This window comes from Chanos chanos, chromosome 10 (genome assembly GCF_902362185.1).
Source record: "Chanos chanos chromosome 10, fChaCha1.1, whole genome shotgun sequence".
Lineage (NCBI taxonomy): Eukaryota > Metazoa > Chordata > Actinopteri > Gonorynchiformes > Chanidae > Chanos > Chanos chanos.
This window is the reverse complement of record NC_044504.1, coordinates 6,925,922-6,948,340: the sequence shown is the minus strand read 5'-3', so window position 1 is coordinate 6,948,340 and position 22,419 is coordinate 6,925,922. Positions and strand designations below refer to the sequence as shown.

The 22,419-nt window shown below is 39.8% G+C and overlaps 2 protein-coding genes across 3 annotated transcripts in view; one reads left to right on the top strand and one right to left on the bottom strand.

Moving 5' to 3' along the window:
* LOC115822993 (glycerol-3-phosphate dehydrogenase, mitochondrial-like) overlaps positions 1 to 9,773 on the bottom strand; it is a 25,332-nt gene extending 15,559 nt beyond the window's left edge. Inside the window, exons 1-6 of one of the 2 annotated variants that reach the window (XM_030786983.1) lie at positions 9,672 to 9,773; positions 9,306 to 9,314; positions 8,429 to 8,600; positions 6,612 to 6,736; positions 5,649 to 5,746; positions 2,862 to 3,025 (exon numbers count right to left, since the gene is read on the bottom strand). In XM_030786983.1, coding sequence (XP_030642843.1) covers positions 2,862 to 3,025; positions 5,649 to 5,746; positions 6,612 to 6,736; positions 8,429 to 8,600; positions 9,306 to 9,314; positions 9,672 to 9,773 — 670 coding nt within the window. The remainder of the gene's footprint in view (positions 1 to 2,861; positions 3,026 to 5,648; positions 5,747 to 6,611; positions 6,737 to 8,428; positions 8,601 to 9,305; positions 9,315 to 9,671) is intronic. The other variant, XM_030786985.1, reaches the window with a different exon arrangement.
* Positions 9,774 to 15,614: 5,841 nt separating this feature from the next.
* On the top strand, positions 15,615 to 18,793 carry nr4a2a (nuclear receptor subfamily 4, group A, member 2a). Its single transcript, XM_030786774.1, has 6 exons — positions 15,615 to 16,484; positions 16,921 to 17,050; positions 17,329 to 17,492; positions 17,887 to 18,089; positions 18,237 to 18,415; positions 18,537 to 18,793. The coding sequence occupies exons 1-6, from the start codon at positions 15,615 to 15,617 to the stop codon at positions 18,791 to 18,793; spliced, it is 1,803 nt and encodes a 600-aa protein (XP_030642634.1).
* The last annotated feature ends 3,626 nt before the right edge of the window (positions 18,794 to 22,419 follow it).

Sequence of the window (22,419 nt, the reverse complement as noted above, 5' to 3'; positions counted from 1 at the left end):
AAGATTTATGGATTAATCCCTCTGCAGCTGGAAAATACCACAGATCTATATTCTGAGTCACCAGGTCAGAAGTTTTGTAATTTAAATGAAAGGGCTTAAAAGGTGACAAATGGACAAAGCCCGATTTCATTACGGAGGGATTCTTATGTACATCTTTGAAGATTTATTGCAGGATAATCCTTAGTTAAAGAAAGAAGGAGAGCAACAATGATTAATCACTTTCAGTGTTTGGTGTCTTGGGCAACTCTCTCTCTATTTGTTATTGCCAGGGAGGTTCAAGTTCTCCTGCCTTGGCTGGGAATGGCAAAAGGCCGACTGGGTCCAACCAGAACTGATTTATTTTTTTGCCATTCGTAAGTCCAGAGGCTGAGTAACTGGTACACTCGGCTTAATGCTATCACACGCTTGAAGCAATTCTGAGACTACGATGAAAAAAGAGGGAAAGAAAATACACATACACACACACACGCACACATATAAAGGCCAAATTTAAAACAAATTACATACGATGGTATGTAGCCTGCCATAACATATTTGGAGAAATAGATAGTGGGCCTCTCTCATGACAAGAGGGATCAGAGTTTTTTGTTTGTTTGTTTGTTTGTTTGTTCTACGTGATGACACTCTCCTGGTATGTGCTTTGAACGGCTGCTGCGTGTCTGTCTCTCATATTTGAGACCAAAGACATCATGAGCGTGATGGTTCAACCCCAAAAGAAGAATATCCCAACCAGCTCCACGCAAAGCGCCTGGCGGCATTTCGAAGCTAATTGTTGATAATCTTACGATCACCGGAAGCCGATAGCGATAACGACATTATCGATAAGAGCGATACTAATCTGCAAATTACAAGATTATCACACCCGTCTCTGTCAGCGAGCAAAGCCAAATTAATGTCAAAACTCCCTGAAGGAGGAGGAGGAGGAAGGAAGAGGCAGACCCAAAATACCCCACCCTCCCTCACTACCCCTCCCCTCACTCCTCAGATACAGTCCCACACCCTCTCCGTCTCTCTCTCTCTCTCTCTCTCTCTCTCTCCCTCTCTCTCCCTCTCTCTCTCTGTCTCTGTGCGCGCTGTAATCTATGCCTCCTGGAGGTAACCAAACTCAGTGGAGTGAGAGGAAGTCCAGGCTAAGACAAACTGCACTAAAATGACAGGGACAATAAGAACACACAGAATTTCATGTCTGGCAGTCATAGAGCTGGGGATGCTTGGCTGGGCTGACTCGTCCAATTAAATTGTTGCAGGTACAGCGGGGGACGCAGTCATTATCCCCGACGCTTCTGTGAATTGTTCCTCTGGCAAAAGCAAGGAAGCGAAAAAAGACAAAAAAAAAATGGAATGGAATATATATATATATATATATATATATATATATATATATATATATATATATGAACACATATACACATCCAGTCACACAGACCCATGTACACACAAAGAGATCATACTGAAGAATGCAAAAAAGTCTAAATAGGTCTAAATCAGCAGAAAGTATGAAAATAAAGAAATAAAGAGTGAATTAAATTAATAATTTTGAGTAATGCTAATATTTAACGTTAATAGAATTGACGGGGAAATTTAATTTATACCTTTTTTTTCATTTGTTAGTGTTCAGAAATGTACATATTACCAAAATACTCTTTTCTTAATTTTAGGAACATCTCTTATTAAAACTTTTTTCTTCTTCTATTTTTTTTTTTTTTTTAAATCAGGGCTGGTTATCAGAACATTTTGCGTACATCTTAATACAGGAGTTCAGAAAAATACCTAAATAAAAAAAGATTTATCTGAAACTGTATCCAGTTTCAAATAAAGACACTTCAGCTCTAAAATGTCACAGCTGTGCTTGCTGAAAATTGAGTAACATATCTAGGGCAAAAAAATAATTGAGAAAAAAAAACTGTTAAAAACATACACACACACACACACACACAATATATATTTGTGTACAAACACTTGCATTTAGCCAGATCTTTGTTGCGTGTTTTCTCAGGTTCAACCCAACATTCAGATGTTTGTCCCGACCGAAGTGTTCTGAAAATGAGCTCCTGCTATGAAAAGATGTGAAAAAAAAGAAGGAAAAAAACCCAAAAACCTCTTCATGATATTATGAAATGTGAAAACACATAAACAGGGCTGTTTTTTGCCACTTCTTTCTGCTAAACGGGCGGCTTTGACAGATCGCTGCTCACATTGCTGCCGTAGCTCTGGCGAAATACGTTGCCTCTTTTTTTTTTTTCTTTTTCTTTTTTTTTTTTTTTGCTCTCCACAGTACATGAGAATCTGTATATCGTCAAAATGCTAAATGAGGTCTGACAGATGGCCTGCAGAAAAAAAGTTGGGAGTTTGTGGCTACGGAGCGGAGCCTGAGTAAACAGGACATGCTACGTACACCCAGGCTAACAATGAACATATGCTTGGCTTTTTCAGATGCCAACACAGAGCGCTCATAGCCCGGAGAGAGAAGGGGGAGTTGGGGGGAGGGGGGTGTTGTGGGGGGGGTCTGGGACTGGTTGAAGCTTAGTGCCCAATGGCTATTTGCTGTTTTTGAACAATGTTATTTTTAATTTGTTTATAGTTACATAGCAAAGTAATTATTCTGTTGCAGCGTGTAAGACTGAGTTTTAATTCATTGGTGCCTCCTTTGTAGGTCTGTTTGTCTTAAGGAAGATTTTATAGAGTTATACAGATAACAAGACATCAGGCTTCTTATGTGAACAAATTCTCTCACAATGCCACCATAATCCTCATCTTTATTACAGTCACACTTACTGTACATGCACACACAAAGACCTGCTGTTGAATTATCACAAGTTTTCAGTGTAGTGTTTTACATTACCCTGGAGATTCAAACTTACCATCGTAGTAGACAATGGCACCGACCAGTCTGTCTTTGTTGAGCATAGGGAAAAGTTCCAGGGCTTTGGTCTTGGTGAGAACATAACTGCTCTTCAGGCACTGGGATCCTGCCACCAGGTCGTACATCTTTATACCCACCCAGTAATAAGGCAGCTGCCACCACCTTTTACACGGAGAGAAAAAAACAGGCAAGTTAAGTGGTCAAAGTGGGATTAAACAGGTCTGTTTAATCCCACAGCAGAACTCAGGTTTAGTTTTTTCAAAGTTTTGCGAAAAAGTGATGGACTTCTCAATGTGTATTTCTCAATTTGAACAGATGTTGCTAAAAACATGTGAACTTAATCTTATGCTTTGGGATAGAGATGCAGGAGCAGGAGATGCTTGTAAACAAAACAAAACAAAGAAACACTGAATTGAATCCCGGTGTGTGAGCAATATCTACCCTGTAAAGTGAGTCTGACTTACAGGTTCCTAACATGTGATTAAGCTCTAATGCGGTCATTTGAGATGTGATAAAACTGTCTTACAACCCATTGAATGAATGTCCACATTATAAAGTAAATGTCTTGTTCCGATCATGTTAGTTCTTTACTAGGAAATAAAAATGGACAACGAAAACAGGTCGCTTCAGATAAGCATAATCATTTAGTAAAATCTGTACAGTTCATTCTAATTACAGTGTTACATGCAACTGCATTTTTCTTTCCTATGTAATGTCAGGTTGATGCTTTTAATATCTGAACAAAAAGCGACTTTATCAGATCCTGTGTGTTTTTCCAGATTGACTGAAAAATTAAGCTCTGTCTGGCTCTGAACAGTAGATTGGCATGTTCTTGGTGGAATTGTCATTCTTTCTTTCACTGATAGCACTGATGATTACTTTTCCATTGGTTTTCCAAAGTGGATTTAAATGTCAAAGAAAAGGAAAAAAAAAAACAGAAAAGAAAAAAAAAAAAAAACATTGTTGCACAGTTGCTAATACTTTTACCTAAAAGACATTCAATCTCCAGCAATCCCATTACGAAAACGGCTTTTACTGGAAGTCACACGAATACCCTTAGAACCGCTCCATTCTTAGAAACAATTTAATGAATATTCAAATAACATTTGAAGCGCCAGTTATGTTCTTTCCCCAGCCCATAATTTGAATGCCAACGTATCTTTTGCTGATCACCCAAGTTTTCCTTTCACAGGACAGCCACAGCAATTCGTTGAGCTTGGTAAAACTCCTGTGAAACAACCATTGCACACTCTCATACTAAGAGCATAGTGTGACCAGGTGACATGAGTACTTGAGAGGCGTACTTGTGTACTGATGCCTGTGACATCACAGGGACACGACTATGGATGAAGAGTGAGAAGGAGGGGGACAGAAAAAGAGAGAAAATGGGGAGAGGTGACAACACAGTCACACAACACAGAGTATTAAAGACCACAGACAGGCAGCGAGGGGGAGAAAAGGGAGAGGCGTCGGTTGGATTTAAAACTTTGAATCTCAGAAATGAATCTCCGCACTGCGTAATAACGCCTTAACCTGCACGTCGCTCAAAAAATACAGCGAAAACATTGAACTCAAGTATAACAGCACTCTTAGCAACGTTTTTTCTCTTCTTTCAGTGTGTGAGTTGGTTTTGACAGGGAACAGAGTCTTGTGTGGCATATACTGCTGCTGAGGGACAAAGGGAATAGGTTACAGGGTGTAAAGCACAAGTTCACGGCAGAGCGCGGCAGGCCTCTCCGTATCCCCTTCTCGGCGTGGAGTAATGAGCCACACCTGGAGACTGTTTTAAATACCAGAGAGAGTTGTAAAATGTCAGCTCCAATTAATACACATGATACCGGGAAACACCAATCATAAAAAAAGCCCTTCACTTTCACATCTGGCCCAGACAGCCATGCTACACAGACAGAGAGAGAGAGAAAGTGATGGACCACTTGTCATTTTCACCTTCAACTTCTCTCTCTCTCTCTTTCTCTCTCTCTTTCTCATTTAGAAAAGACTGCACAGCTGAACCTCTCAGGCAGAAGAGGTTTGTGTTTTTTTTTCCTACTCAAAACGAATGTTTCATTTCTTTTATTTTGAGAACTATATAATGACTAATAGACCTTGGAACCATTTTGCGTCGCTACATTGTGTTTAGTTGATCACTCCAGCCAACAAACAAGATTGGTCACAATCTCCCTTTGAGATGTTTGTGAGTTTAATTAATTCATTCATGGTTCAGCTGCAGGACACAGTCTCTGCTGATTGGATGACCTTTTGGAATAACTGTCCAATCGTGAGGTCTCCATCTTTTTTTTTTTTTTTTTTTTTTTAACAGAGTCTGTTTATATTCATCAACACTTATACTGTCAGAGAAACTCTGAACAAATGCATGATCTAGGAAAACAATTAAATATTGCCAAATGGATTATAACTAAACTACAGACGGTTTTCAGAGCTACTGTTCGCTCCTACTATCTGTTCAAAACAACAAAATTAAATGAAAGACTCATTGAATACTTTCCTACACAGCAGCCACTGTAGTAATAATATTGAATGAAATAATTCTGCATATTCTGTATACATACACACACACACACACACACACACCACACACACATTCACACCCACACACACACACACACACCCACACACACACACACACACACACACACACACACACACACACATATATATATACACACACACACACACATACATACATATATACACATGTATGTTAACGATGATAAGACCCCTCTTGTTTGCAGGACTAAGGCAGATGTTGGGAGAGTGGTCTTACTTGTAAACTGGGAGCATTATGGGTAGAGGAGCAGACAAATGAGGAGCGATTTCCAGTAAGTTTGACCGTTCGCGGAGCGCCTCCTTCACCATCATGTACTGAAAAACAAGGATTAAAAAAACAAACAAACAAAGAAAAAGATCCCGAGACACATTCAACACAAATCAAATTTTCTTTCCCTGGTCATAACCATCAGAACCTCTTTTAATTACTCTTACACAATATCAACCCCCCCACCCCCCACCCCTCCAAAAAAAATGACCACAAAAACATTCGTCATCTCCATTGGAGCAGTTGCCGCTGTGGTCAAAAATGTAGCCAAAGTGGTGGATCTGTCTAGTGGAACTGGCATTGCTTCCCACTTTTCACTGCAGTCTGTCCCAGGCTTGTAGTATGGCCTATACCTTCCTGCACATCTGCTGACGGAGCAGAAATCCTGCCTGCAATCACACTAATTGGCCTCCTCAGAGGCTCACCTTTAAGCCCCCGGTATGTTCATACAGATAGGCAAATAAGCCTAGAAGAGAAAACACAGAGCTAAGATAATGAGATTCTTCAGGCCCTCTGAAATGTAACAGAAAATGATGACATTTTGGTGTGAACTTGGGTGACTTGGTAACAACAGACAGACAAAAGCAAGACCCAAATGCCTCATTCAATCCATTACTTTGATATAATTTTCCATATTAATTTCCACCTTGATAATGACTGAACCACTTTTCTCCTCTCCCTGTCTAAAGCTGTACGAGCTCTTTTCAAATAATTTGAAAGGAACAGAGGGAGAAAGGGAAGAAGAAAGAAAGAAAGAAAAAAAAAAAGATCACTTGCACTCTATCCACGTGAACATGTCAAGAACTCTTTTGAATGAAAAATGATCGCAGAGGGTAAATAAAGCAATATGACCAGACGGACCAGGAATTCCCCGGATAAGTGTCATCCGCGGAGAAAAAATGAAGCATTTACCTGTTCGTAATCTAATTTCATGATGGCTTTCTGTAGATATCGGACTCCGCCGTGAATGAGCTTGGTGCTTCGACTGCTGGTGCCGGATGAGAAATCGCCCCTCTCCACCAGGGCAGTCTTGAGATCTGAGGGAACCCAAAGCAAACAGATCAACAGCTGGCTGATATTTGGCTACTTATTCTCCAAAATGTTTAGAATATATTACATATCATTTTCATATGCATCTCTTTTCCCCTGTAATGTGTTCGGGGGAGAAGATATTGAGAGGGCATTCATATATCTCCGTGGAATAGTGGTTAATATTCATGAGCTAGGGCTTAGAATGAGAAAGAAAAAAAAAAAAAACCTCAAAATGTTTAAAAAATGAAGCTCATTAAAAATTTTTGACTCGCACGGTCACTAAGGTCCAAAAAACACTCTCGGATATCAGAACATTTCAACGGCTGCGGCCTGCGTTGTTCATTTGGAGCGTTTCAGGATGTTGTATTATTTTACCTAAAGACAATCTATCAAGAAACGTATTTTGCTGACAATTTTTCTTTTACATGGGGGTATGTTTTGGAGAAAGAGAGAAAACTATGGCAGTCTTTCACGCTGACATGGCTCCTCCTTTTCAACTCATCCTCAGAACACTGGAAGCTTCTGAGCTTTCCCTGATGGATAGAGGCTGTAAATCCCAAATTTGAAAAGAAGAAAGGAAAAAATGAATGTGGATTAGGAGAGCAGAGGAGAGGAGAGGGGGATGAGATGGGTTTTCAGCCTCCCTCTTCTCCCCCATTAGCTGGTCAAAATGGATAAATCAGGACAAAAAAATAAAAAAATAAAAACAGATTAAAGAAACCCCGAACCACAAGCATAGATAATTGATTTACGGAAGCAATGGGGTAGCTGCCCTCATCAGGGAACGATGGAACCATCTTTCAAATACAGCGATCAGGCTTTGCCCCTGTGTTGTTTGTTTTTTTTTTTTTCTCTCTCTTTCTTTCTTTCTTTTCCTTTTTTTTCTTGAGGAGAAAAACCCCTCCAAAGTCCAACACTTCCGCTACACAGGCCTCCAGAGGTGTGCGCTGAAGCCACTTACAGGCTGAACCCGAGGGGCCCGGACTTGGAAGCTTCTCCGGCACAAGAAGCGCAAGGTTACGCAACAGACCATGGTGGAAGAGTCTCAATCTAAAACCGCGAGTGGGGACCTGCACAAAAGTGTGCCGCGCAAAATCTCGCTATATCCGCCACAGCAAAGTAAATAGGATTGATCCAATTTTCTCTGATGGAATTGAGAGCAACTCATTGTGAGGGAGACTCTAAACTCGGTTTGGGGATGGGATATGGTGTTGCATAGTTTATGGGTTTGGTGTTTTCTGTGCGAGTTGAAAATGAGTAAGAGTACTGACTTTGACAGTATTTTACTTTGAAATGACAGTGGAGATGTTTGCAATGCTTTTGTCCCATTTGTTCCCACGACACCTGGGGAAATCCGTCTGCTTATCGACTACACTGGTCACCCACTTTTTATGAGAGAAAAGCATAACCGAGACCAACTCTAAAATAACACGGCCGAGAGACAAAACCGGCACCTACTTTTTGTCAGTCGTCCCTTGTAAGTGTGTGTTGACATATAAGGAACATTCTAAACAGGGCATTCGCTGTCTAACAACCTGAATGGATAATGGATTATCCTGTCCTTACAAACAGTTATTGCATATAGTTTACCAGAGATGATCTTCATAAGACTATAAATTCCTCAAAGCAAAGCACCCATGAAAATCTCATAAACAGTGGAAAACAAATTAGGAATTAACAAGTGAAAACAAACTCACTGCGCGTGACAGCGTCTAAGGCACATCCTGACCCCGTAGCTCCACCCCCAACTACAAGTACGTCAAACTCCTCAGTGTTTCGTAGGGCTGACAGCTGGGCCTCCCTGGACGGAAGCTCGTCTTGAAACACCATCCGCACCTGGTCTCCTGCCTGCACTCGCAACATCCGGGCCTAAACCGCCCCCCCGTGAAAAAAAACCAAAACAAAACAAAAAAAAAACATAACAGTCATCCATTTCATTGTCACATGACTCCGGGGGACAGTGGCCATTAATAAATATGTTTCATTACTATGCATACGTCTTCATATTCTATATGATGGATTTAAGAAAACACAAATCATGCATTTTCTGCAGAAGTGAAAGGGAAAAAAAATATGTATGTCAGACAGCATAACAAAATAAGAGACAATCAATCACATGCTAATTTATTTACTTCCCCCACTCCAAACTAGTGTCCAGTGAGATTAATCAAAATATAAGCATGCAGCATATGTATTTGCTCATGTAATAAAAAAAAAAAAAAGGAAAAAAAACACACATATGTATGCAAAGACACATACAGATATTTCTGAAGCTCACTCAGTGATACCTAACCTTTATTTGAACTAATTCATTTGAAGTAAGAAACACTTCATTTATGAGCCTTTTCATCTAATGTCCGTTTGTAGTATCATGTTATGTTTTATGCATCGTGTATGTGTGTCGTAGACATACTTGAAGCTCCATGTCATGGCCAAACAAAGAAAAATGTCTGTTTATAAAGTTGAAGCCATGCAGACAGATAAACACATGCAGTGATAGTGTAGCAAAACTGCTGTCATTTCTACATGCACAGTTAGTGATATAATTATCACAGACTGGTGACGTTTTCTTACCCATGTTGGCTTTAATTGGAATGAAACAGAAGCACATTGATGTCAGAAGAATAAAAAGAGTTGTGTGTGTGTGTGTGTGTGTGTGTGTTTTAAAGGCTGTTTTACCAGTTTCATTTTCTCACAGGTTGATGAGTTTCCCCTTCAACTGTAACACTTTTCTAATGCACTCACACCTGACTGTGTAACACTGAACATCATTATACCAAGTTATAGTCCCACTCTAGGGATTCATTATGAGTAACGCAGGGGAGCTCAAGACACATTCAGACAGCTACTTTGGGGCTAGATTTGCTGTGCGCTCTGTATTGTGAAATTATAATATTTTTTTTGAACCAGTGCAGTGTGTTCATGGTAGCTGTAACTCACCTGTCTTTTCCGGTACTCATTCAGTTCTGTTAGACCATAGAGTACAACTGGGGCTCCAATTCCCACAATTGATACCACCTTCACCACCTTTCGAAAAGCCATAGTTCCTGAAAAACAACAACAAAAACAACAACAAAAATACAATTACATCCTGTAGACACATGGCATAAAAACAATAAGCATCAAAATACAGGCCTACATCTAAAAATTGTTTTAAGTTGAATTTAGTCAATACTGTCTTTTCAACATGAAACACTTGTGAACTGTAAATGTACAACAATGACGTTATTAAAGTTTTAAATTTAAGGGTAGTATGACAGACAATGCACATCATCCATTTATAGCATTGCAGACAGCCAACATTATGACAAAACATGCATGAATTTGAGTAGGCCTTTTTTTTTTATTAACTTCTTTAACTGATCCTACAGACACTTTTTAAACAATGAGGCTAACCAAACACCCTCCCTCCGCCATGCCAAGCCAATGTTTATGCTTCCTGAGATTGACAGTGAAAGTATTGGTTTACCTATTTCTTGCTGGAGCACAATTTAACAATTGATTGTGGCATCAGGGGCCACCTGCAGCTTCAGAATACATTTTCATGAGGAAAGAAAAAAAAAAAAAAAAAAAAAAAGCCCAACTAGGATATATTGCCCCATGACATGAATATGCAAGAACTCAGAGAGTCATTACTAATGTTGCTGCCAATTACAGCGCATGTCATGACACTATGATTCATGAATATTCAATGTAGACTGATATACAGGCACTGTTCAGCAAAGGCCTCTGTCCCCCATTTTACTGTCTCATTGTGGCTGGTGAGTAGCTATCTCCATCATGCTACAGAGGTGCCATCCAGCTGCAAGACAAGCTGTTCTGTAAGGCTTAACTAGTTAAATGTGTGTTATATAAAGGTGTATTAAAATGATGAAGCACTCCCTGGCTCCAAAGAGCAGGCATTAAAGCATATTAAGTAGACATTTAGTCTTGTAAAGAAGGAACCTTAAATTGGAAAGAAGACGTAGGATGATGCCTTGAGGAAGAGAGTGTTTTAGGGCTAAAAGAAATGACAGTTTAAGGTCCGCATTCCACCAGTGAACCTGCAGAAAATTTAAACAATAAAAAACAGGACTTTTTTTTAAAGGGGCACAGGCTCTATTTTAGAGGCCTGAGGCTAAGTACGACCACGCACAGAATGAAATTTAACAAAAGCTATGTCAAGCTAGAGTCGTCTAATCACTAATTATGTAATAATTAAAAGTCTAGAAGCACCACCACACGCCACACTACAGTCAAAATGTCCTCAACCATCTCCTTTGAATGCACAATGCTTGACTCAGTCTTTGTGATCTTGTAAAGTAGGAGTTTTACAGTCCTCGTTGCATCTCAAGGCATGAAGGTAAAAAATGGTCAGCAGAAAATACATCAGTATGGTTAACTTGGTGAGACCTTAAACGGACAACTACTGATTCTGACTGGATCCTCTCTAAGCGACCTATGCAGCTGGCGCGAGTCATTTGAGGCATGCGATTCTCACTTTAAATGACACCTTGTATGCATATCCGTGTCCATAAAGCAGTGACTATTCCAGACTGAATAATAGCAAATAAAGTTCTTCATTTGGACAATCGAGACATCCCAATAGCTTGTTGTTGACAGTCGTGTTTCGCGTGATTTATGATATATCAGCGCTTGGTCTTCCCTGCAATATTTTAGAAATACCAGGGAATATAGTAATCTTTTGAAATCAGCTAATTTAGATCTTCCAGTACCATCAGTTGCACACAACCACCTATCAAGTGGCAGTATCTAATATCAGGCACTTCGGTTTAATATGACTTCTGAGTTATGGCTAGTTTTTACGAACCAACTAGACATAGCAAAATGTTTCAGCCATTCTATTAACGTTAGTGAGCGGACAGGCTGTGTCCTTGCAAGGAATGTATTCATAACTTGTTTTTCATTATTGGTTAGAAGTTCGGTTAGAAGCGTGACTGTTAGTCTTAAACTTACAGCCTTCCGATGCTTAGCCGAGTGTAGGTATTACCTTCAAGGCGATACCAAAGTAGCCCCAATGACTATCGCTACTAAGCACTCGAGAGATTAGCCGCGGCAACTCCACTTTGACAGCAAACGGGGAGGTAGAGTCAGATTGATGAACGTCTACCTTATCGAATGGAATGCGTCTATGCTTTTACTTGTCCAATCACAACACGTCACTCAAAGACACAGCTTACTTGTACTGACGTAAACGCTTGAGTTCTTTGAAGGCTTGCAGTGGCAGGGTCTCAGTAACTTCAGCCTGTTTTTGCAAATTCAAGCACCATCGAGACTTCTCCGAGCTGTCAGTTACAGCGGTTGTCGTACTGCGAACTTATACAATATCTTCAAATCACGTAAAAAAAAAACACCTGAATTTGTATATTTGACATGATTTGCCTCGCCTGAGTATATGTTATGGATATCACCACATTTTATTACACTATAATGATTGTAAATGTTACACTACAGTAATAAAAAATGCCTGGCGGTGCTTGACTTGTTAAGGACGCCTACCCCGTTCTATATCTGGGTATGTCAAGACCTCAACGTAAATTCTTAGCTGACTAGTCACGAAATTCTTGACCTGGCCTTGAACCATACTGTCATCTGAGAACAGCTGCAGAGTGTCTTTAACATTATAGGCTGGTGTTGGAATTGGGACAGGCCATTCCCATGGAGAGTGACAATTAGCCTACCAGATTTCAGAGAGCTTGCGTTACCAAACCTAATGCGTTACCAAACCTATGTACAGTATGGCAATGTTTATGGTATATTTTCACAGAAAGCAACGTAAAGTTTAAAGACATCATATAACCTCATGTTCAAATTCATAGACAGAACACCGCCTACTTCTAAACTACAGCTAGGGCCTAGAAAGTAAGTAGAAGTGTGACAAGCAAACAGGTCAATGTACCTCCAACTCCTGAAGTGTTAGACACAGAAAGAGGCGGACGCGAGAGAATTGATAGTTTTCTGTTAGCAGGAACTAACTTTTGCATTTTCTTTAAATTTTGATACAATGCTTTGCAACAAACCGTACTTCGTTTCCCACCAGCTTCATTGGTTATTCTCGTTAAATACATGACGTAGTAGGCGACTCAATAGCGGCAGGTGCCCACAGGTGCGGAACTCTCCATGGTGCTGAATACCCTCTCATGGTGCTGAACGAACAGCTCCAACTTAATCGGGGTCACTCTCATCTTTTTAATGAAATCATCTTACCCTTTATCCAAAATACATGGTCGAGATGCCATAGATAATGGGTAAATTTTAGAGTTTTGTTTTTTAAGCATATGATGATCAGTTAATCATATTATAAGAAGGAAATAAATTCAATTCGATTGTTCTCCCTCATCTACTGTGACTGACTGTTAAATCATCCATCTAAATACTGCACGCAATTACAAATTATAAAATGGACAATGGCATAAATCAGTATATATGTATACCAGTGCTAGTAGCAGGGTAACAATGTATACTTTTTTCTTAAAGTGGATAAATACAAACCGAGGTTGCTTCATGTTCAAATAAAACACGGTGATTTTCGTTGATAAACCTACAAGAAAACAGAAATGTAAGAATAACAACATTAATAACAACAGTACCGAGTTCGTTCCGCAATCAAAGTGATTCTTATTGCCATATGTCAGTAAATAACTGTTTTGTCATTGTACTCTGCTGAAAACTTCTTTGGGTCACTTTCATTGTCCAGTGGATGGTGAGCAATACTGGCCTCTAGAGGGGAATGCAACCTCCTCTGCAAAAATGTCATGACTACGGGGTGTTTAACAACCTCAGAATGCCCACGCGCTAAAGTATATGCCAAAAATTTAGAAAGCAAACAGATCACCTGTCTAGAGTGGAGTGATGTGACATAAAGAACAACGACGAAAGTAAAGATGGAGAATACTTTGCTTATCTTGATACAATCAATAGGCCGCATATTTTGTCTTATTTAACTGATAAAAAATGACCCAAAAATTATGACTTGTCTTAAAATCATTCTTACACCGAAAAGTTTGGGAAAAGGAACGAGAAAGAGAAAGATACAGTGTGTTTCAAATATCAGTACTACTCGCATTAGAGTAACAATAGGGCAACAGTAAAGTAAGCATGATACTCTGTACTATTTCTGGCTGTGTACTCTGGCTGCGTCAAAGCTGGTGTTTCATGCGTCACACTCCATTTTCCCATCTCCTATCGCGTTTCCCTTTCTTCCGTCCAAATTGCCACAACCATGACAACAGACTCCTTCCCCGTTAGCGAACTCTCCCCCTCCCTACATCTTAGCAGGAAAAAGTGATTTTAGATATCTAAAGAAGAAGAAGAAGAAGAAGAAGGCATAGAGGAGAAAGAAAGAAAGAAAGAAAGAAAGAAAGAAAGAAAGAAAGAAAGAAAGAAAGAAAGAAAGTCCACCTTATTGTATAAACTGCAAAAGCTTACATAACAAAACAATGTCCTAACTATCAAGTGATGGAAATATCTTTCTCACACGTTCTCATCTACTATGCTATACAACGTAAGGCTAATCTGCCATTTACCATTAACACTCTTAACTTTCTTCATATGCTATGGGCACATCAGGATCACTGGGTGATTTGGGGGTTGTAAAACAAATTTGATCCATAACTACGTGCAACAGGGCTCAGGTGTATATTTGTCAACCATCCGACTAACAGAAGACTTACAGCCCTTGCGAAACGGATTGGTGCTTGTCACTGACGACGCAGATGACGTTCTGATTCTAGACACGTGGGCTGTGGTTAGCTGGGCTCACATAAACAAAGGCACATTGGTAAGACGCGGTAGTCTATGCTCGCGTTGTGCACAGCGCTCTACGGACGCCGCTTGCCCACTTCTCGCTATCGCACATCCATTGGTGCTCTGGAGCTTTGGTCACACTTTTTGTGAAGAATATTATTTACGTCGCAGGTGCATGGATACAATACAGCTTCACTGATGGTGAATTGAGGTACGTTGTGGTTTATTTGCACTTTCCTAATTTTATGGGTATTTTGTGGGACGAGCGAGTGGAACAAATACTGGCTGTTTGTAGCCTAGTTGTAAAAAATGTGGACCTTTTCTTTATCTCGGGTTGAACTTGTTTATAGAATGACTTTTTTTCGGAAAAGGCTGAAAGATGGATTTTCACATCTCTGGCGAGAAGGGCAAAAGATAGAGCGCTGTGTTTCACTGTTTAAGGTCTTAGGTTCATGCTTTTGTTGTCTGAAATAATTACACGAAAAGAATGGTAAAGTGTCAGCTGTCATCTTAATTCGAGATTCATAAAATGCGAATAGGTAACACAACGAGTACGTGCATATTTGTTTATACTTTCGCCTCAGCATCCCTAAGATCACATCCATGTCATTTTCGGTCTTATTTAGAGCTTCGAAAGAAACTGAAGTCGGGAATTTAAAAAAATACCATACGTCCAAACATTTTTCAACTTAGTCAATGTCAAGCGGCGAAATCGTAAGAGCGGTCAAACTTCAGGCTACTCTATCGCGGAGCAGATGTGTTGTACTAGTACTGCGCTTCCAAGTCAAAGTTATCTGTCTTACTAGGGGGAGATTCCAGGGAAGAACCACTTTCTCGAATCCTGACTTTAATCCTCATCTGACAACATCTTCCATTTCGAGTGTCACAGGGGAGCAGTCTCAAGACTGAAGGTATTTGGAATAAATTTAATGTAAACCGCTGCGCATCTTTTGAAGTAGAGTATCTGGATAACTCTGCATGCGAATTAAAGGATACACTGATGCTGACAATGTAATTCAAAATGATAAAAGTAATGGCACAGTAGGACAACAAAATAAGCTCTTTTTTTGTTTTTTATCGTGGTAAGGCTTTGGAACAGTTTTGAACGTCGGTATTTTGCACCTTTCGCTTTCAGCCATGCCCTGCGTTCAAGCTCAGTATGGGTCGTCACCTCAAGGAGCCAGTCCCGCTTCTCAGAGCTACAGCTACCACACCGCTGGAGAGTACAGCTGCGATTTCTTAACCCCCGAGTTTGTTAAGTTTAGCATGGACTTGACCAACACTGAAATCACAGCCACCACTTCTCTACCCAGTTTCAGCACGTTCATGGACAACTACAACACCAGTTACGACGTTAAACCACCGTGCTTATACCAAGTGCCACACTCGGGCGAACAGTCTTCTATCAAAGTCGAGGACGTTCAGATGCATAGCTACCATCAACAGAGCCATTTGGCACCGCAATCAGAGGAGATGATGGCCCACTCCGGGCCAATGTACTTCAAACCATCCTCACCACACGCTCCAACCACACCAAACTTCCAGGTCCAGCCCAACCACATGTGGGAAGACCCAGGGTCCCTGCACAGTTTTCACCAAAATTATGTGGCAGCCACTTCTCACATGATAGACCAGCGCAAGAACCCAGTGTCCAGGCTCTCTTTGTTTTCCTTTAAGCAGTCTCCACCCGGCACCCCAGTATCGAGTTGCCAGATGCGATTTGACGGCCCTCTGCATGTCTCCATGAGCCACGACAGTCCAGGAGCGCACCGAGCCCTGGACGGCCAGAGCTTTGCTGTGCCCAGCGCCATCAGGAAACAGGCGGGCATTGCCTTTCCTCACTCTCTTCAGCTCGGTCATGGACACCAGCTGATGGACAGCCAAGTCCCATCTCCGCCATCCAGAGGCTCTCCTTCCAATGAGGGTATGTGCGCGGTGTGTGGAGACAACGCCGCTTGCCAGCATTATGGAGTGCGAACCTGTGAAGGCTGCAAAGGATTTTTTAAGGTAGATTCTATAATTAACGGTTTTCATTATTACTATTATTCATATTATTATTATTATTATGATTACTATTATTATTGAAACTTTGCGTCTTAGCCTCATTGTACTTGCACTTATGCTGGACGAGTATGTTTTACCGGGAGAAACTTGTTTTGGCAGATAGGTGTGGAACAATCTGAATGGCCGACGCATGCAGATAATTTGAATGAATTACCTTAGCCCTCTCTCTCAATATGTGCAATCAGCAATAACTGCTCTTAAGTGAAGTTATGGATTTTTTAGCATTCATTGGCTTCCTAAAAAACATGGAATAGCAATACTCCAAATTTTCTTGACGCATAGCAAATCTTAATCAGGTCTTTTAAGTTTGAAGGAAAACGTACACTTCAGTTTTATTTATCTCCTGGCTAAAATGCTCCTCTGTTGTTCTTACTTACAGCGCACTGTACAAAAGAATGCCAAATACGTGTGCTTAGCGAACAAAAATTGTCCTGTTGATAAGCGTCGCAGAAACAGATGCCAGTACTGCCGATTTCAAAAGTGCCTTGTCGTCGGGATGGTCAAAGAAGGTAAAATTGCCGGTGTGGATACCTAATTTTATTTTTATACCATTTCATTGTATTATATGGGCACAAACTGCACAGATTTCACTGCAGGTGGATGGCGTAAAAAATTTGCCAGGCGTACTTGATAGGAATTCTCAAATCGGCATGCCACCCAGTTGTTGTAAATCGAAATTTCGTTCTCAGGCAGCACATACAAACATGACACTAACTTATTTTTGGTTTTGTGTGTGTGTGTGTGTCTGTGTGTGTGTGTGTGTGTGTGTGTGTATGTGTGTGTTTAGTCGTTCGGACTGCAAGTCTAAAAGGTCGAAGAGGCCGTTTACCGTCCAAACCTAAAAGTCCCCAGGAGCCATCGCCTCCTTCTCCACCTGTCAGCCTAATCAGCGCCCTGGTCAGAGCTCATGTGGACTCCAACCCCTCCATGTCTGGCCTTGACTATTCAAGAGTGAGACGCAACTTTTTATTTTCAGTAAAACAACTCCAGGTCAAAGGATTTGGAATTACACTCTCAACAAAAAGAGAAGTGGCTCACAGTTTATCTAGGAGAAAAATGTTATAAATGACACAGGTCTGAGGGCTAAATGGAGGATGTCTTCTCATGTCCTGACATAACAAACATTAGAATTTAACGCTGGGCTAGGCTTCATAATAAACTTTGAGCATCTCAAAAAAGGCAGCATATTTTACTCTCTAAATTGCTTTGAAATGGAGAACTCCATAAAACTTGGGGGGATGGGGGAAAGGGGGGGAAATACTCCCTTCCTAGAAATGGGCTTTGCAATTTCACGGGTTATATATTTTAAAGGACCTCATTAAGCTCTGTTTAAATTAAATTCCAGTTTCAGGCTAACCCGGACTACCAGCTGACTGGAGACGACACACAGCACATCCAGCAATTCTATGACCTGCTCACGGGCTCCATGGAGATCATCCGAGGCTGGGCCGAGAAGATTCCTGGATTTGCTGACCTCCCGAAACAGGACCAAGACCTGCTTTTCGAGTCGGCCTTCCTGGAGCTCTTTGTTCTGCGTCTTGCGTACAGGTAGGTTTGCTGAAATAGTCGTCTTTTAATAAAGTCCTCTTCAAGCTCCGCTGCCTTGAATTTTCATTTACCCAACAATGATTAGGAGCCTCTTAAAGCTCAATGTAATGATCGCGGTAATTAATCACAGTTTGTTATTAATTGCAGGTCTAATCCAATGGAAGGTAAACTGATCTTTTGCAACGGAGTGGTTCTTCACAGGCTGCAATGCGTCCGTGGATTTGGAGAATGGATTGACTCGATTGTGGAGTTCTCCTCCAATCTTCAGAGCATGAATATAGATATATCCGCGTTCTCCTGCATTGCTGCTCTTGCAATGGTAACAGGTGAGAAAAAAAAAGTTCGGCGTGAATTATTATACCTCCTTACCAGGAAACTTCGAACAGTTTCCGATTATTCACTGTTAAATTAATTTGTGTAAATGTTTTGTTCATGCTCTACCTGCAGAGAGGCACGGGCTTAAAGAACCGAAGAAAGTGGAGGAGCTCCAAAACAAGATAGTAAATTGTCTAAAAGACCAAGTCACTTTTAACGGCGGTGGCTTGAATCGCCCCAACTACTTGTCAAAACTTTTGGGAAAACTCCCTGAACTTCGTACGCTGTGCACGCAAGGCCTACAGCGGATCTTCTACTTGAAACTTGAAGACTTGGTTCCACCGCCAGCAATAATTGACAAACTTTTTCTCGACACTCTACCCTTCTGAACTGAAACATACACAAGACCTCAAAGAACTTCCATAGACTTTTTTTCAAGTCAGTCTGCACCAGATTTTTTTTTTATTATTAAATGGCTACAATGGCTTTCAGATTCCAATAGAGGATCCAGAAAATGAACTTGAAGAGGCGAGAAACAAGTCAGAAATAAGTGACGTCATTTGTCCTTTGTTCCTCCAAATATCTCGAGTAAAAGTAGGCTACAAGTTGTTCTTGGGGAAAGCTACTCTTATCTTACACATTATAAATTGGACAGTTTGTTACAAAATGAAAAATTTCCTGCAACTACTATTATTGGCGAAGCATCTACTCTAAGATAAACACACACTAAATGTATTATACTCGTTTATATATGCGTATAAGATAGATTTATGTGGTGCGTCCAAAGCGCGAATTTATAAAATATGTATAAAGCTCGTTAAAAGACAAAGTTCTTTTTTCTTTTATAACTTGTGCCTGTGTGTTTCTGTCAGGATTTAAGAGGACGTGTTTCGAAAAAGCAAGGCATGTTGTAGGGTTTTATAGGCACTTACTACCGAGGTGATGTCTATATTACACATTATATTCCGGACACTATGTAGTCTATTAGATTTTATAAAGATTCGTAGTATTGGGACTTTTATGTATGGCACATGTGGAAAAATACCATCTGTATAGGCAAAAGGGACTCATGGTGTTTGTAAAACTGTCAGACATTCCTTGTTTGTATGTGTTGTATGTATTGTTGCTGTTTAATATAAACGTCTCTATATTTATTAATTTGTTGCCAAAAGCTACGTCAAGCATGGTGCAGTTTAAATGATTTCGAAGCATCATCACTCACGCTGAGCACGTTGTCTTTGTTTTCTGTCTGAGAGACGTAAAGGCAGTTATGATATCATTTTACATTTAAAATTGAAAGTACGTCTCATATATATTCATATAGGTGTGTGCTTAACATCCACTGCCTTTTTTCTATGGTGTAATTGAGTATTGCAATGCGTTCGGGACCGAATCCAACAGAAAAGACAGAAAAAACCCTTCAATGAGAAAGAAATATTTAATGTTTGCAAATAAACTTTTAAATCACTCCTCTCGTAGACGAGTTTCAATTATTAATATCTGAATATGACAGCGATTAAAAATAAAGTAAACAGACAATAAATAAATAGATAACATTGTTCAGCTGAGAAAATTCTTCGGTGTCTTTTACGGGAGCTCTGCCAGTCAAAATTTCGTGTCTATTTGAAGTATAAAAAACGAATTGAGATTAAATCGCTATTGGATGAATTTGACATTTTGACGGATAGTGTTTGATTTCTTAATTAGAACAATATGTTTCCTACTGTAATTATTATTCGTATGTGAGAGAAAAATTACAATTAGATATATTCATACATACCGTTTGGTTGTAACTCGGGCGGATGGACAACAGAGATTGTGTAGAAAAGAACCATTTCTTCCAGCAGGTTTTGGCAGCTCTACGATTTGATATTGGGATTTGCCACGATCAAGAAAATTTGCGAAATACATCAAAGCATCAAAATAAATTGCTTTATCATGGTTATGTGCCCTTCTGTCTGCTCTTGCAGTGCAACATAATTATGTTCAACGGTATTATATTAGTCAACTTAAAACAGCAAAAAAAGGGAAGAAAATGCTTTTTTAAATATGCTGAATATTTTTTTCATGTTGTTTGCAAAGTCATTTGATCGTTTCAGCAATGACATGCATCGTAATCATTAATCTGATCACTTTGGTTTATTCAGCTCTCTAAAGTTTTGTCACGTTGTGGGCTCGAATCAGTGTCAGGAACTGTCCTAATATGGATTAATTTATTACTTAATACTTAATTAACATAAACCTGTAGTCATGGATTATCCCAATATTTGCCGCTCTGGCAAAAAGAAAATTTGTCTTCAAGTTAAATATGTGGGGTATTTACAATAGACTCAGCCACAACTTAGTTACATAACTTGAGTCGTAGCCTACTGCATTTTTGAGAAACTTCAGATATTTCGTTCTCACAAAATTATTTCTTTTCGTTAAACTGCATGATGCACTCGATTTAGAAACTGTACGCGAAGATAATTCCACAACTGTACCCCGAAACACATATGTCAGCCGCACAATTACGGCCGTTAAGTCCCACGGGACATGCATAGGTTTTACAATAGGTGTAGAATAAAAGGTAAACTTTTATTTGTTCTAGCCCAAGTATCTAAAACCTCTTGATGTGCATTAAGCTTGAAGTCTCACCGTTTCTGACCAAAAATTCAACAATTCATGGGCTATTTCTCAACTCCATTAAAACATTTCTAAAACTCAGATAGGCTGATTAAGATAATGACGAAATTGTATTAGTGTTCCGGTAATAGAAATAAGCAGACTATTAATTTATTTAACGTACGTTATTTTCCGCATCACTTGGACCGCATGTATCCCCCTTGCTCGACTGACGTAATTTGACTGGGGACTTTTTTGAAAGATCCATAAATGCGCCAGTCACACCTCTGGTATGTCTTAATTCCTGACGGTTACTTAAATGTTAATTGTCGTTTCAGATTCGGAATAAATGTACTGATAACTATTTTGAATTTTTCATGCTTATTTTGTAATAATACTTGAACGTTTTGTGTTTGTAATATGTGTTTTTTCAGCATTATCAGTGAAAGAAATTTGTTTGTATTTTATTGAAAGTTAAGGCAAGCATTCCACCCATCAGAGACTGCAAGTAATTCATCAGTTTGGTGACACTTTTAAAAATACGCATACACTGGGATTTAGACTTTTTAGGAGGATCATAACATGTGCAATCATATGGAGATACAAAATCGACATATGTTTTTTCTGCGTTGATATCTGGAACGAAACCGATTTCTCTCACTAACTTAAATGGCTGATTTTGATTTAATGAATTTGCATAACACACTTTCTGAGACTTTGGCGAACGCCGTGCACGACAGTTAAAATCAACACGTGCAAGTCGTAGGCTAAACTAACACGAATTTAAGAATTTTAATTTACAGTTTTACAGTCATCTTAAAACATACAATTGCAAAGCTTCGGCAAACAGAATTTTGTTTTCTTTTTCTGGTCAGTTGGACGTCTGTGAGACCACAATTGACTCATCAATTGACATTTCATTTTCAATTACTAGCCTACGTTTGAAACAGAAGCACGAATCTGCACAGTAAAGCGAAACAAGAATTCTACCATAGTTGGAGACGTCGAGTATGCTAATGCTACAGCTCATACCCGCGAGGCCCTAAATCGGCACAATCAGGCTCCTCGTGCACGAAATCAAATTGTCAGGAAACTCAGGTTCACTTTCTCCTCATTTAATATCGCTTTTTATCTCAAAGTTATGTGCAGAGACGAGGCTGGCTAAGCCTGGTACACTATCATCCTTAAAATACGATTCATCACAGTGGAACTGTCTGACTGTGATGGCAGAGAAACACTCAGGTAGATACATACGCTTTCCTGCGGAAGCTACCTGCATAATAGTGTCTGGTAGTATGTGTAATTACAGGCCAGGACTACGCAACACCGTGTGTGCTATCTATTAATATGGGTGCCAATGTAGTTATATAACCTTATACAAAAAAGTACCATAGTAAGATTAAAACGAGAG